The 17,121-nt window shown below is 48.7% G+C and overlaps 1 protein-coding gene across 22 annotated transcripts in view; it reads right to left on the reverse strand.

Moving 5' to 3' along the window:
• Positions 1 to 428: 428 nt before the first annotated feature.
• The window catches only part of DYSF (dysferlin), a 231,458-nt gene continuing 214,765 nt past the window's right edge, over positions 429 to 17,121 (reverse strand). For all 22 annotated transcript variants that reach the window (XM_003922617.4, XM_003922619.4, XM_003922620.4 and 19 more), the window contains 5 exons: positions 14,952 to 15,051; positions 7,937 to 8,115; positions 6,088 to 6,197; positions 4,522 to 4,669; positions 429 to 739 (listed from right to left, as the gene is read on the reverse strand). In XM_003922617.4, the coding sequence (XP_003922666.3) occupies positions 701 to 739; positions 4,522 to 4,669; positions 6,088 to 6,197; positions 7,937 to 8,115; positions 14,952 to 15,051 (576 nt within the window). In that variant the 3' untranslated portion in view covers positions 429 to 700. The remainder of the gene's footprint in view (positions 740 to 4,521; positions 4,670 to 6,087; positions 6,198 to 7,936; positions 8,116 to 14,951; positions 15,052 to 17,121) is intronic.

A 17,121-nucleotide genomic window follows, 5' to 3' on the forward strand; every position in this document is an offset into this window, starting at 1 on the left:
GATTCCTGGCCAGACCCTCCCCTGGGTGTTCCCTTTGTATGAAACCTCTTCCCCAGCATGGTCAAAGAAACCAGAAGTTACAGGTAGCTGCCCTCCTAGGCAAAGAGCAGCCTAGGAAAGAGACTACAGGTGCCTGAGTGAGAAGGCAGGTGGGAAGGGGAAAGTCCTGGATTGGGGAGGAGGCAGAGAAGGCCAGAGCTAAGGCAAGCTAGACACCAAGCTCACCCCACCACCAACCAGTCTTGTGAAAGCAGCAGCAGTTCCATGGGGCCCCACCTATGGCTTCTCGGCTGCCTCTGCCTCTGCCTCCAGAAGGCTGGGCCGAAAGCGGTACCTATACCGCATCCGCCCTCCCCACCCACCCAGGCACATCACTTTCACAGTCACACCCTGTTCAGGTACCACAGAGACACACACACTGATACTGCTTTGTGGTTCAGACTGTTTTATACTGAAATATGTCCGAGCTGATCCAAAACAGCGTTGGGTTGGAGGAGAAAGAAATGATGAAAGTGGGGTGATCTCAGAGCTCCATGTTAGCGACTCTTGGAGTGTGGGCCGGTCCATCTGTCTGTCTGCCCACCCGGCAGGACAAGCAGGCCTTGGAGGTCCAAAGGTGCTCACCGAGCCAGGCGGAGGTGGCAGGCCAGTCCCATGCGGGAGGGTACCCTGTGCCCCCTCCTACAGGGCAGGAGAGTCCTCAGCTGAAGGGCTTCACCAGCTTCATGGCAGCATAGTTCTGGAGGGAAGGAGGAGAAAGGGACACTTGGTGATCCCACTGGGACAGACACAGCCACAGCAGCTATCCTAGACCTGGGGCACCGAGGATGGTGCTGAGCTGCCAGCAGGCAAGAGGCTGGAAGAGGGGGCTGGTGGCTCTTCAGCTACCTACCCACGCCTTGCCCTCACCACTTGCCATCTATCCCATGTGGGCTCAACACTCGGCCCTGCCTAGTGCTCCAGCCCATCAGGCAAACCCGTACCCTCTGAAACTCCACCCGCATCCTACCACGTGGGGGCCAAAGCTGCCCACATTGCTCCGTCTCCTCCCCCATCAAGCCAGGCCCATTCCCAGGTTCCAGCTGACTGCCCAGAGACTCTGAGCACCCAGGGCCGGGCCTCTTCCATCAGATAGGTGCTGAAGGCAGGGCCCAGGTTCCTCCCCAACACAGCAGCCCAGGGCTCACGGGTCACCACACCCTTGTCCAGAAAGCAGAGAGTTGGGGACAGGCTGTCGTGGATGACCCACAGCACAACCCAGCACCACAGAGAGGTCGTTCTTGATTGAGCCCTGCCTGCTGCAGGATTGACAGTATCCTCCCCTCCTTGCTTCTCCCCTCAAAAACCATGAAAACACATACAACACAACACAGGGCTCCTAATTGGGACAGTATGTTCCCCAGCGCCGGCCCGGGAAAGCCAACTCTGGAAACAGAGCCGGCCCTCCTTCCCCGCCAAACGCCTCCTGCCTCCCCACGCTGGCCCTGCTCCCGGCTGGCTCTGAGGGGGAAGCTGAGAGGAATCAGACAGGCTGCCCCCTCATGCCCCTCCCAGGCAAATTTCCAAGAGGGTGGGGGATTTGGCCAACTGGAGGGAGCTGCCCTATCCTTGGGCCCCTCTCCACTAGGCCCTGGCTGGGGGCGGGCAGCCTCTGCCCCATGGCCTGAAAGCCAGGTGAGGATCACCAGGGCCCGGCCTTCATGGTCTGGTACTGGCCAAATGATTGAGTGACTTGGGTGGAGGGAGGCAGGATGTGCTCAGCTTGTAGCAAAGACCTGCGAGCAAAGCCAATCTGCAGCCTAGGCCCAGGCCACCCCTCCATCCCTAGACCCCTCATCTAGGATCTGACACTCCCATACCAGCTCTCGGAGAGGGGAGGCAGGGTCCATATTTTAAAGAGGACAACTTCCAGAAGAACTCAGAGGACAGTGACCACTGCTGGGGGGCTAGGAGACAGGGAGGAGCTCTGACCAGGGCCCCTACAGTGCCACTCTGCTCCTGCCCACAGGGACGAGGAAGGACCACAGGCTGGAGTGACTGGAAATCTTCCCTTCCTCTCCCAGCCAGGCAGCAGGGGCTCCTTCCCCAGGACCCTGGAGGCCTGGATGTGCCACCCAGTGTCCTTACAGTGCAGGGTGCAGCTGCAGGGGTGGGGGTTAAGCATGGCACAGGTGGTGGTGATGCCACTTTGGACCTGCCCTTCCCCTCCCCTCGGCTCTCAAGAAGGAGGCTTGGCTTAACATACAGCACCCAGGGAAGACGAAGGTGCTCCCCTAAGCACAGTCCCAGCCACAGAAGCCAGAGCTGACCTAGTGCAGCCTCCTCCTCGTGTGGGCAGGAGGAATTTGCTGAGGTCACAGCGAGAGTCGGTATTCCTGACTCTGGTGAGAGCTCTGTCACATCCAACAGGGTTTCTCTGTCCGTGATGTGCCCATGGTCAGAGAAACCCTGTTGGATGCGACAGGTCCCGGGGCTGGCCCGGGACTCTGAGTTTCTGTTGAGTTCTCTTGGTGCTGCTGCTGCTGGTCCTCAGACCACACCGAGGATGAGGGTCTGCAGCAGCTCTTCTCTTCCTAAACTCCCACAGCCTGAGACTCCTGAAAGAGCATTTGATCATACAGTGTTTTTCCTTACTCTCTTCCTTTCAGTGTCTCCCCGGGGGACTGAGCATTCTCCAGTGCCATAAGCCTCATCCTCTTCTCCTCATCCCCACAACTCGCCCTTACCTCCCAGATGCACACATGTGCTTGGTCTCCACGCCTAAGTGAGCACTGGCCAGCTGTGCTCGGAATGGGAGGAGGAGCCTGAGGCAGGCCAGGAAGGGAGCTGCCTGGGCAGGAAACACCAGGCAGAAGTCCTGGGGCCTGACCCCACATCTCAGGTCACAGCGACAGCTTATGCTCCAGGACACCACACATGCGCATACCCTTCCATAGTCCTGTATCTCAGCTTATATTTGTAATCTCGTCTTCCTTTGCTTAAAGAGGCCTCCCGCATCATACATACCTCGGGGCCTTGCAACCTAGATCCACCTTGGACTGCAGTCAGATTTTGCTGATTGACAAACCTCAGAACCTTAAAAACCTCTCACCATGGCGCCCCAGGCGACTACAACCAGCTTAACAGGCCTGGCCAGTAGGCAGACCCACCGCCATGCTGGTTCTAGACTTCCCTTAGTCTCTGGCCCAGACGGTAGCTGGTCTAGACATCCAGACCAGACATCCTTTCCCCAGCTCCTCTCAGTTCAGTTAGGAGACTTTCCGTGCTGTTAGGAACTGCATGGAAAAGGTGTGTGGTTTTAACTCTCTTCCCCTCTGAGATGCATTGTACAGACGCAGGCATAGCCAGCTACAGTGGGAGGGGGGCTCCTGCCCTTTCCTCCTCCTGGAGGATTCACAGAGCAAAGAGCTCACCTGGGGCAGTTCCCCAAACAGCCTGTGTGCTATGGGGACAACGCTCTGGGCCAGTGACCTGGTGCTGACCAGTAGCAAGGCCTGCAGTGGGAATCACCATGAGCCCTGGACTGCGAGTGCATGCGGAGTACCGTGCAGCCTACAGCCAGTCCCTTTCCTTCTCTGGGTGTCTGCGTCTTGGCCACTAACATTAGGGCCTCAAGGGGTGGATTACACCATTCTCTCTACTTTTATATAGGGTTAAAGTGTTCATATTTTAAAAGGTTTCTTTTTAGTTTCAGAGAGCATTAGAAATCAAGTGTCAGTCTGAGAATGCTGCAACTCCTTCAAGACCTCAAGTATCAGAGACCCGGAGGAAGGCTCCCAGGTGATCCGGGTTCCCTAATGAGCTGTGCAGGCTGGGGAAGCATAGGCAGGGACCCTCTTCCCCCAAGCAGTGCCCCACAGAGTGGAGACATGGCAGCCACCTCTGGTAGAGTTCTGCAAGCTCATCAACTGGCTTCTTACCAAGTGAAAGGAAACCTGAATGGGCACCAAGCCAAGGGAGGGCTCCTGGACCAGCCTCTTGCTCCCCACAGCTTCCCCAGGCCCACCCTCCTGCAGGAGCCAGGACACATTCTACACACTCTACTGAGGGCCTCAGGTGGACCCTGAAATGTTCTTCCAGCCCCAGCTCCTTCCTTCCTCTGGATTTGCAAGTGCCATCAAGACAGAGGGACCATCTCTGCCCTGCCATCAACATCTCCTCTTCCCTTCCAGACCCTTTTCCACACCTCCCTTCAAGAAAGTCCCCCTGCCCACCACAGCCAAGGGGCCTCATCTTCTGCTAACCCCTTGCTAGAGGGCTTGCTGAGGACAGCCTTGTCTCACCATGAAGGGCAAGAACAGTTTCCCTCACTAGACTAAGAGCCCCCAAGGATAGAACTTTGTACACCTACCAGATTGGAGACCCCCTGGAGCCGGTGCTCTGTATCATCACCAGACCAGGGGCTCCCCGCGGACAGAGGTTACTTCTCTCCGTTAGACTGGGAGAGCTCTTTGAGGACAACAACGACCTCTCCCATTCGACCTAGAGCTCCCCTACCACAGCATCATCAGGCCTGCTCACCGGGAAGGCGTAGACGAAGATGGCCAGGAACAGCAGCAGGATGAAGAGGATGATGAAGAGGATGATGGCCCACCGGAAACGCCGCCACAGGATGTACTTCATGGTCTTGTACGGGGAGGTGAACCACAGGAAGGAGGTGTCAGGGCGCCTGGAAGCGAGATCCTGGAGGTCAATTGGGCATCCTCTACTAGGGTTGCTTTCTCCAAACTCTGCTTTCAACAGCAGGTCCAACGGCCTGGCCCTCCACAGTCCACCCCAGTGCCTGCCCAGGCACTGTCCCTAAACTAGCCCTCCACACCTGCATTCCCTGTCCCACAAGCCCTCACTACTGTGTCACCCCACCGGTGCTGCCTCCTTTTCTGGGTGCTGCCAAGCCCTAAGCATCCTCAAGAGCCCAGTTCTCTGCCATCCTCTCCAGGACACCTTCTCTAGTGCCCTCCCCCATTCCTGAACCAGGACTTAATCACAAGCTACAGATTTCGGAGCTGGGCAGTGCCTCAAAGCGCTCTCCAGTTAGACGAGCTAGGGCCCACTGAGCCCCAGATAAGCCAAGCCACGTGCCCACATGCACATGGCTGGTCCATGCTGAGGAAGGATGGTGGGAAGAGAACACAGGAAGCTGGTTCTCTCACGACCAAGAACCTCAAAACCCTTCCCTAGGCCAGCACCACAACTCAAAATACATGGAGGACTCTGTGTCTCCATCATGGCCTGTTAATATCAGATTACACACTGGTATCTCATGGGTCTCTCTTTTCTTTTTGTGCAGATCCTAGCATCCTTGTGCAAGGGTGCTTCTCATTGCTCTGCCAGGCCCATGACACTCGGGCACAAGGTGCTGATCGTAGTAGGTGACTAACTGAGCCATCTATGCTAAATCCAACTTGAGCCAAGCAGGCTGGTGGGGCGGGATCTGGTGAACACATTCCTAAGCCCCCACAGCTATCTTTCAGTAACCGCCCCTGTAACTGCCTTCACAGCATCTACATCCATTGGCTTGGTCTCTCTCCCTAAGAGGTCTGTGATGTAGGGAAGACGGATTGGGCTCCCCATTTCACAGATGGGAAAACTAAGGCTATAAGACCATGAAAGTCACACTGGCACCACAGGAGAGCCACAGAAGGCAGCTTGGTAGAGGGAAGACCTTGATCGGAGCCAGTCAGACCAGGTGACAGCATCTCTGTTTCACCACTCTCCCAGCTGGAATGCCCTTATTTAACTGTGCTGAGATTGTTTCCTCATCTGTAAAATGGGGATAATAACAACTACCTGTAATAAACTTCCTGTAGGGAAGGTTCCATAGCACAATGTATACATGCATATAACAGCATGCTTGGCACGAAATCCACAAGTACCCAATAGCACCTGTGTCTTGAATTAGCAGAGACCAGTGTTCTCTGGAAAGATGCCCATCACCTGCACTCTAACTTACTGTGTGGCCTTGGATGAGTCAGGCCCCTCTCTGGGCCATGTGACTTCTACATGGCCATACAATAGGATGCCTCCTGGACTATGGCCAATACCCCCGGACCTGTGGGCATCAGGGCTCAGGGGCTGGGCACTGACCTCGGGTCCTCGAGTTTAGGGTTCATGTTGGGCTCATCCCGACCCAGGCCAGCAGGCCGCTCCTCATGCTCACTCTCTGCTACAATCTCCAAGGTCATTTCCAGCTTGCCCTGTGGGGACAGAGAGCACCTGGTTAGGGGCACAAAGGCTTTGCTCAGTGGCCTGGAGATTAACTGGGCCAGGAAAAACATGAGGGCCACTTCATTATTTGAAAAAACGAAGAAAGAAAAAAGATGTAGGGTTTCTGATCATAAAAGCAGCACCTGCTCTTGGTAGAACATTTGGAAACCTCAGGAATGTATAAAGAAGGGAGACTCTCACCCATACGTCCACTACACAGAGACAAGACTGTTAACATTTGCGTGCATCTGTTTTTCTCCACAAGTGTATGAAACGTCACACTGTGTATACACAGCTCTACAGATGGCTTTTTTCACTTAGTAATATATCTTGCTATGTAGTTGTCTATTCTTTAAAGTTTGGCTTTTAATGACTGCCAAACATTCTATGGGATGGTTGACCATAATTATTCAGTCAACTACTTATTTTGGTTCATTTAGGTTGTTTCCAACTCTGATAGGATAAATAATGCTGCAACAGACATCCTAGAACCTGGATTTTTTATTTCATTGGGATATTTCTTTAGAAGAGATTTTAGAAGGGGGATGACAGAGTCCAAGGGCATAAATATTGTAAATCTGTTGTTACACGTTATCAAATTGCTTCCTCCACACAGTAAAACCATTAGCATTCCCAGCAGAATTAAATGGGGTGGCTGTCTTCTCTCTAAATCCTCATCAGCAATGTGCATTTCTATTTTAAAAATATATATAATTTAATAGACAAAAACACATTTTAAAATACAGTAGCCCTCCCTTATCTTTGGGTTTGATTTCTAGGGTTTTAGTTACCTTTGGGACAGTACAGTAAGATATTTTGACACAGAGAGAAAGACCATATTCACCTAACTTTTATAACAACATATTATCATTGTTCTATTTTATTATTAATTATTGCTGTTAATCCCTTATTGTGCCTCATTTGGAAATTAAACTTTCTCAAAGATATGCATAGATGGGAATAAATACAGTACATATGGGTTCAGTACCATGTGCAGTTTCAGGCATCCCCTGAACATCTTGGAACATATCTCCTGCAGATGTAGGGGGGACTACTGTATTCCTTTAATTAATTACTAGAAGGAGTAAACCTTTTTAAAAATGTTTTCTAGACGTTGGTAATTATTTTGTGAATTATCTATGCATGTCATTTTCTCATTTTTCCTTTGGGGTACTAGTATTTCTTATTGTTACCATTCTTTATATAACAAGTATCTTCAATTTCAAGGACAACTTTCAGGGTTGGCTGGCTGCCTGCAACTTCTAAGTAAACTTTCAGGGATTAACTTCCACTCCATGGCTGCTGTGGACTCAGGGGAAGGTTGGTTCTCTCTGGCCCTCCAGTCACCCCTCTAAGCAGGCCTCAGAGAGTAGAACAAGGATGGTCCCTTGGAGAGTCCCGCTCAAATGTGAGAAGCATGACCCTTGTCCATTCACCCAGGAAGCCTGAGCAGAGGAAATCCAGGACAAAGATTGCTGTTCAAGCCAATGAGCAGAGTATAAACAGACTCATCTTTTGATTTAAATAGACTTCCCCTGGGATGTGAGCCTCAAGGGAGAAGGTGGCTGGGAATTGGGAGGGAAGAGGGGGAATGCCTTGGAAAATAAGAGAGAGGGGAAGGGGGCAGGAGTGAGGGAGAAAGGAGGAAGAGTAAGCATGTATTCTCTGACGATTTCTATGGAAGAAGCGGCTCCATGCCCTCCACTGGGGCTGGAGGAAGTAGACGTACCGCCAGTATCTTCTTCTCACCCTCTTCTGCTACGCAGGGCCACCAGCCCTTCACTGTTTTCTGCTCAAACAGGGACACAAACCATTCTGGGTGGAAAGTGTCATCCAGCTGGTCCAAGGTGCACTTTTCAGCTGTCTTGGCTGGCTTGGGCATGCGGTTGAGATCAAGCTGCAGGGAGCCTGCAACAGAGAGGTGGTTTGGCCAAGGGTTTCTCGATCACTGCCAGCCTGTGGCTACCCTAAGGCAGGGCAGGTTCAAGAAAAAGTCACTTCCTCTGTCACCAGCTTCTGTCCATGGCTGAGCCACAAGTAAAATCTCATGAACTCCATCTCCCCACCCATTGCCTCCCATTCCATCTACACAGCTTCCCATTCATCTATTCACGCATTCAAATGCATGTTCACCTACCCCGTTTACTCATCCTTAACAAAGCCACCCACTTCTTCAATTACTCATCTATGGACAAATACATTCATACACCATCTATACACAGCCATCTATCATTTTTTTTTTTTTTTTTTTTTTTTTTTTTTTTTTTTGAGACGGAGTCTCGCACTGTCGCCCAGGCTGTAGTGCAGTGGCATGACTTTGGCTTACTGCAATATCTGCCTCCTGGGTTCAAGTAATTCTCCCGCCTCAGCTTTCCAAGTAGCTGGGACTACAGGTGTGCACCACAACACCCAGCTAATTTTTATTTTTAGTAGAGATGGGGTTTCACCATATTGGCCAGGATGGTCTCGATCTCCTGACCTCGTGATCCACCCACCTCGGCCTCCCAAGTGCTGGGATTACAGGCATGACCCACCGTGCCTGGCCCCATCTATCAATTTTTTAAAATTGTTTTTGTCATGGTAAAATATATATAACATGAAATTTGTCATTTCGAGCATGTTAAGTGTACAATTCAGTGGCTTTAATTACAGCCACAATGCTGTACAACCATCACTACTATTTCCAAAACTTTTTCATCCTCCAAACAAAAACTCTGTACCTTAATGGGTACTAACTCCCCACTCTTCCCTCCCCTTTTCCCCTGTAACTTCTAGTCTACTTTCTGTCTTTATGAATTTGTCTATTCTAGATATTTCATATAAGTGGAATTATACAACATCTGTTCTTTTGTGTCTGGCTTATTTTGATTAGCATAATGTTTTCAGGGTTCATCCTTGTATATATCAGTAGTTCATTCTTTTTATGGTTGAATAAGGTTCCATTCTAGGTATATACAGGTTGAACACTCCAATCTGAAAATCTGAAATTCAAAATGCTCTGAAGTCTGAAAGTTTCTGATTGCCAACATGACGCTACAAATGGAAAACTCCACACATATGTACTTAAACTTTGTTTCATGCATAAAATTATTTAAAATATTCCATAAAATTCCCTTCAGGCTATGCTTATAAAGTATATATGAAAAAATGTATTTAGATTGGAGTCCTATCCCAAAGATATTTTATTATGTGTAAGCAATTATTCCAAATCCAAAAAGCATCAGAAATCTGCCGAGCATTTTAGATAAGTGATATTTAACCTGTACCACACTTTGTTTATTCACTCATCTGTTGATGGACACTTGAACTGTTCCCATCTTTTAACTTCATATTGTGAATAATGTTGCAGTGATCATTAGCGCACAAATGCCTGAGTCCCTGTTTTCAGTTCTTTGGGGTACACACCTGGAGTAGGATTCTTGGTTCATCAGTAATTCTATGATCAGCTTTTCAAGGAACCATCAAACAGTTTTCCACAGTAGCTGCAACATTTTACATTCAAACCAGCAATGTACCAATACACCAGCAATTTCTCCACATCCCCAAAAGACTTGTTATATTCTAGTTTATTATTATTACTATTATTGCCATCTTAGTAGGTGTGAAGTGTTACCTTACTATAGTTCATCCAGCAATCTATCCAAGCAGCCATCTTTTTATATTGTTTTATCTAATCAAGCCTTTTATCCATCATCTCCCTGGATACCTCCAGCTATTATGTTGAACCATATGAAAATTCTCGTATTTAACTATCTTGACCCATTTAAAAAGCAATTTCATGTGGTTTCACCTAATCCAATCATGATATGATAAAGTCAATTCGATTGGAGCACAGGTCGCTGAACAGATCAGGTAAGGGAGATCAATAGAAAAATTATTTTCTTAAGACAAATTCTCAAGCACCATGCAAAGGAGATTCAATTTTTTTCAGCGTGGAATGCATACTTACTATAACTGAGCATTAAATGTAACTATTTTTCTAGTTTTCTTTCTCTCCACTCATCCATTTATCAGTCCGTCCTTCCATCTGTCCATCTGCTTTGACCTAACTACTGACATTCCTCTATAGCTGCCATTTGCTAAGCACTATATCTATCTCTTAATCAGGTTACTATTCCACCTGTCTGTCCACTTACTCAACTGCGTATCTGCATTCATCTATCTCTCCATCCCTCTGGTGCAGATGAATGATTATTTTCTATTTGAAATACGGTGCCAATATATTAAGCAAATATCAAAATATTAAACAACACACACACTCATTATCTCAGCATGATCTATATAAAAGACTGTAAGGAAACACAGGATATCTGGATGGTGAGCTTATAGGTGCTTAACCATCACCTTTAAAATTAAAAATAAATATTCAAAAGACAAAGCATATAATTAGAAAACACATTATGAAGGTGGAAAAGAAAAATCTCATGGAGATAAAAGCTAGCATTTGTTAGTGGTTTTATAGAGTGAACCGGCAATCAACAGAATGGGAAAAAATTTTTGCAAGCTACCCATCTGACAAAGGGCTAATATTCAGAATCTACAAAGAACTAAAACAAATTTACAAGAAAAAAACAACTCCATCAAAAAGTGGGCAAAGGATATGAACAGACACTTTTCAAAATAAGACATTTATATGGCCAACAAACATGAAAAAAATGCTCATCATCACTCGTCATTAGAGAAATGCAAATCAAAACCACATTGAGATACCATCTCATGCCGGTTAGAATAGCAATCATTAAAAAATCTGGAGACAACAGATGCTGGAGAAGATGTGGAGAAATAGGAATGCTTTTACACTGTTGGTGGGAGCATAAATTAGTTCAACCATTGTGGAAGACAGTGTGGTGATTCCTCAAGAATCTAGAAACAGAAATACCATTTGACCCAGCAATCCCATTACTGGATATATACCCAAAGGATTATAAATCGTTCTGTTATAAAGACACAAGCATACTTGCATTCATTGCAGCACTGTTTACAATAGCCAAGACCTGGAACCAACCCAGATGCCCATCAATGACAGACTTGATAAAGAAGATGTGGCATATATACACCATGGAATACTATGCAGCCATAAAAAAGGATGAGTTCATGTCCTCTGCAGGGACATGAATGAATCTGGAAACCATCATTCTCAGCAAACTGACACAAGAACAGAAAACCAAACACTACATGTTCTCAGAGGTGAGTGTTGAACAATGAAAACACATGGACACAGGGAGGGGAACGTCACACACTAGGGTCTGTTAGGGGGTTGGCGGCTAGACGAGGGACAGAAGGAGGTGGGGAGATTGAGGAGGGATAACATTGGGAGAAATACCTAATGTAGGTGATGGGGGTATGGAGGCAGCAAACCACCATGGCATGTGTGTAGCTATGTAACAATCCTGCAAGATCCCCACATGTATCCCAGAACTTAAACTATGCACACACACACACACACACACACACACACACACACACACACACATATATATATATAAAGAAATGACAATTAAAAAAAAATACAAAAACTGCACTCCAGCCTGAGCCACAAGAGTGAGACTCCATCTCAAAAAAAAAAAAAAAAAAAAAGAATGCATGTACTTCTGTTCTGTTTTCCCCTCCCAATCTTTATGCCACTGTTGTCATGCTTTTTACTTTGGCAAATGTTTTTAACTCTGCTACATTGTTGTTTTGTTCAAACAATCATCTTTTTAAAAATTCTAAATAAAAATTTTAGAAGTCCTTAAAAAAAAAAGGGATGAGTCTGTTTAACTTTATTTTGAACATGATTTTCTAAGTAAAAAATGCAGGTTTTTTCTTTCCTTTAAAAACTAATTTTCTTTTTTTCTGAGACGGAGTCTTGCTCTGTAGCCCAGGCTGGAGTGCAGTGGCATGATCTCACCTCACTGCAACCTCTGCCTCCCAGGTTCCAGTTCAAGCAATTCTCCTGCCTCACCCTCCTGAGTAGCTGGAATTACAGGCACAAGCCACCATGCCCAGCTAATAGTTCTATTTTTAGTAGAGACGGGGTTCCACCATGATCACCAGGCTGGTCTTGATCTCCTGACCTTGTGATCAGCTGGCATCAGCCTCCCAAAGTGCTGGGATTACAGGCATGAGCCACCATGCCTGGCTTAAAAACTAATTTTCTAAAGCCTCACTTTATAAAAGAAAGATTGATGCCATAAATTCATAAAGTCTGTAAGAAAAAAGACTCCATAAAAAATTTAAAGCATTAGAAAAAAATGGGAGAAATTATTTGCAATGTATCCTTAATATATAAAAGGCTCTGAAAATCAATAATAAAAGATGAACATTGCAAAACCATAAAAAATTCCACAATAATATGGATAATAAATATATTATAAAGTTCTACCTTAAAAGCAATAAAGAAATGCAAATAAAAAGGAAATCCCTTATTGGAAATTTCTTTTTTAACATACAGTGGTAGCAAAGGTTTAGGGAAAATGGCACCCTATACAAACAGACACAGGTGGGAATATAAACAAGTGAAACCTTTCTAGAGGGCAACTCAACAAAATGTTTCAAAAACCATTAAATGTACAAAGACACATCTACTTCTTAGAGTTAAGGAAAGATATGCACAAAGGATCCAAAGCTGTGCTTTCGCCGAGGCTGTCACTCACATCAGAAAACCAGGGGATGACCTGAATAACCACGAAGAGAGGATGAATGAAAACAGGGCCCATCTCTATGACAACACATATGCAGGCATTAAGTGTGATGTTGCAGGCTGGGCGCGGTGGCTCACGCCTGTAATCCCAGCACTTCGGGAGGCCAAGGGGGGTGGATCACGAGATCAAGAGATCGAGACCATCCTGGTCAACATAGTGAAACCCCGTCTCTACTAAAAATACAAAAAATTAGCTGGGCATGGTGGCGCGTGCCTGTAATCCCCAGCTGCTCAGGAGGCTGAGGCAGGAGAATTGCCTGAACCCAGGAGGTGGAGGTTGCAGTGAGCCAAGATCGCGCCATTGCACTCCAGCCTGGGTAACAAGAGCGAAACTCCGTCTAAAAAAAAAAAAAAAAAAGTGTGATGTTGCAGATATAAATGTAGATTGACACCTACTGACCAGAAGGATGTTCTTGGAATATTAGGCTTTCCAAAAAATCAGGATATAAAACAATTTATGTCATAGAAACCCATTCATATGCATACGAATATATGTATATATTGTGTAGGTATGCATGTATATATGTATATACAAATAAGCATATAAAATACTTTATGTCTCAAATAATATATAACACAATAATGCATGCCAAAATGTTAGTGGAAATTATCTCTGGGTGGTGAGATTAAGGTAGGGAGGAGGCATGGCTCATCTGCATTTTCTAATTACAGGAAATCTATACAAAATAATAGGTAAAATAACAGAAGTCAAACTTCGTGCCACCCTTTTTATACCTGATGCTTTTATAATGAAGTTCTCTGTGCGCATTTGGCTAAGCCAGGTGTGCAGGGCGGGGGGACAGTCAGGTAAGCAGGCAGCCTTCTCCCCACTGCCAGAAGCTGTGCCCCAGAATATCCCCTGCTGGGGCCCCAGGGCTCAGTGAAGACCAACTCACCTTCTGCAATCAAGGACCACCCAAGAGGGCTCCAGACCACCCTGCTCCCAACTGGCAGCCCAGATCTAGACGCCAGGTATCCTGACTTCCTGGGCTGCCATTTTCGAAAGTTGGCTTTATTTTTTAATCAAGGTAAAATTCACCTCATGTAAATGCCCCCCTTTAACCATCTGAAGTGTACGAATCAGTGGCTTTGAGTATATTCACAGAGTTGTGCGACTATCACCACCATCTAATCCCAGAACCTTTTCATCCCCCCAAAAAGAAACCTCTTCCCCGTCACAGTTACTCCCCATCCCCCCTTCTTTCTCCCAGTCCCTAGAATGCACTAAACTATTTTCTGTCTCTATGGATTTGCCTATTGCGGACATTTCATATGCATGAAGCCATATAATATTTGACCTTTTGTGTCTGACTTCTTTCACCTGGCATGTTTTCAGGTTCATCCACAGGGTAGTATGTATCCGTATTTCATTTATTTCATGGCTGAATAATATCCCATTGTATGGATAGATCACATTTTCCAGAGCTAACCTTTATAGCCGTGACAGGGCTATCATGCACTCACTGCTCTCATCTACAGATGAGTGTGCTGGCCCCATACAATGTCTTCCTCCCTGTCCCCATATCCCAATCCTGCAAGGTCACCATCCCCACCTTCCCCTCAACCCAGCACTCCCTGCTCCCCAGCCCCGGGTTTCAGCACAGCCCGTCCCACCAGAGCCCTGTCTGGGGGTAATGGGGATAGCACCGTGTTGGTTCATTCAGTCGGTCACGCAGCACAAGGACGAAGAGTGTCTTGAGCCCTTCACACACAGGGCTCAGTCTGTGTCAAATGTGAGGCCGGACAGCAAGCGACAGGCAGCACGCACTTGCGTCCCTCGGATTCTTACCTACCTGAGTCCCACCATCCAATATGGCCCAGTGTTCAGTGCCACCTCTACTGACAGGCCCACCCTCGGTGGCCACCAATCACTCTGACACTGCTGTGTGTCATACACCTCACTTAACACTGGGGCCACATGATCCTGAGCTCCCTGATAGCAGAAGGCGGGACCACTCCTCCTGCCAGGCGTCCCCAAGGGTCCAACATTGGCATCAACACACAGCATGGGTTCTGGGGCAGCCCCCAGTGTGCAAAATGGGATTCTAGAAATGGTGCTTACCCAGAAAGTCATCAAAGGAGAACTTGTCATTGTCCCAGATCTGGAATACCACTCGTGCTGGGATTTTGCTCTCAGTCTTGTCCAGCCTCCAGAAGGCATCCTGACCCAGAGGAGGAGCAGAGAAGGATGCAGGGAAGGAAGATTAGAGAGAGGCAGTGTTCCCTTCCAGCCTGGAAAACTGCCTGGAGGAGGCAGAGGAGTGGGACGTCCCCGAGGGTCTTGCCAGAGCCAGGTCCTGTGGGAAGACTGGGAAGGGCGGATCCCAGAAGGCAGTGTTCAAGGGCCCAAAGGGGCACCCTGCAGGCTCAGTTCACATAAGACGGCTCCATTAATCCTCCCAATTCTGTAAGTCAAGGTTATCACTCCCATTTTTCAGATGAAGGAGAGGCTTTGAGAAGTTAAAGGAATGGGCCTGAGGTCTGACCACTAATAACAGTAACACTGATATCGTACTTCCTATGCGTTGGCCCGCTACTGCTATGAACTCATTTATCCTTCCTACCACCTACAAAGGAGATACTATCTTTACAGTGGAGACCAAAGCCAGTAACCTGTGCAAGACCTCACAGCTAGGAAGCGGCAAGCTGGGACTCAAACCCTGGCGGCCGGGTTCCGGAGTCCCGCTCTCCACTGTAAACCCTGCTCTGCAGCTGGGATCTCAGAGTTAGGGTGGGGAACTGAGACCCTGGGGGACCCTGAGCTACCCTGGTTATCACAGAAGGATCTCCCAGCACCCTGCTGTAAGGAGCTGGCACTGGAATCTAGATCCCAGCTCCACCCTCTCCACCCTACCCAACTTCACTCCAGGAGCTTGTCCCAGGGCAAAGCAAAAGCCCGCACGCTGGGAAGTTCCATCTCCTACTGAAAGGAGAGGAGGCGCCCTTCTCTCCCCAGCCCATCTCCCTCAGACCAGCTCGCCTGGAACAAGGTCATCCTGGGCTTCTTCCCACTGAGGCTTCATGGAGCAACTGAGGGGTGTGTGACTGCACAGGCGGAGGACTGGGTTCCCCTCAGTCCAGCCACGCTCAACCCACAGCACAGTCGTGAGGGCTTTCCAGCTCACAGTCCTGTTCTCGTCTTTCTCACTATAACTCTCCCGTGGTGGGTGGCAAGGATAGCAAACAGTGTGACCATCCTGCAGATGGAGGGTGCCACGTCCTGAGTGCCAGGTCAGAGCAGGGGCCTGGACCCACCTCTGCAGGGGAAAGGCTCCGCCACATCCCTGGTAAACCCAGGCTTGCTGCCCAGCCAGGGCCTGCTGTGTGGCCACCTCCGCTTCAGAGGTTGGCCATAGAAATCCCAGTGAGCTCCCATACCGAAGACTGTGACACCTGCCCTGTGGGGACTGGTCACCATGCAAAGCACCCAGCCACAGCTGGGACTGCTGCCTGGGTTGGGAAGGGGCTCAGATCTCCAGCTGGCCCCTTGCCTCCAGCCCTGTGTCTGCTGCCTCCCCCTTTTCCAGGCCCCAGCCTGGCCCCAGCCCTTCTGCAGGTGCCTCCCTCCTCCGGCGAGCTTTTATGGCCAGCTCCGCAGGCCCGCCTGCATGGGCCGCCAGCAGCCTCCATTCCTCTGGCCGGCTTGGTTTATGGGCTCAGTAATGAGCCAGAGGTTCAAACGGCCCCTGATGGGAGCAGCTGGGCTGGGGATCCAGCCTGGGGAATGAACCCCCCCCCCCAGGTCCCAGGCGCTCATTATGCTCCTGGCCTGGGCGCTTTTACTAGCTGTTTATTTGCAGGGTGGGTGCCTGACACACAGGCAGGCCCCAGTGGGTGTGCTGGGCTCCAGGTGGGGAGCCGGGCCGGGGCAACCAGTGGTGGTTCAAAGCCGCCGGATGAAAGGAGACCTTGTACTTTATGACAGTCTCGTCTGGTTAATGGGGTCCCCAGAGGGCCTGCCTGCCAGAGGCCCTGAACCCCACGGCAGAGGGCTGGCTCTGCAGCAGGCTCAGGGAGCCCAGAGGCTGTGCACTAACCCACCCCAGACTCGATCCTTCAGCCCAGCCCAGCTAACTGGTGCCCCACTGTGGGCCCAGCTCCACCTGCCTCCTAGGGTCCCTTCACCCCAAGAGGAACCCTCAGGTTCTGCCTCGGGCCAAGCCAGTTTCTGTCTTCTACTTCTGGTTGACTTCAGAGCCACCTGGACTCTGTTTCTCAACCCCCTCTTCTGA

Source organism: Saimiri boliviensis, chromosome 1 (genome assembly GCF_048565385.1).
Source record: "Saimiri boliviensis isolate mSaiBol1 chromosome 1, mSaiBol1.pri, whole genome shotgun sequence".
Classification (NCBI taxonomy): Eukaryota; Metazoa; Chordata; class Mammalia; order Primates; family Cebidae; genus Saimiri; species Saimiri boliviensis.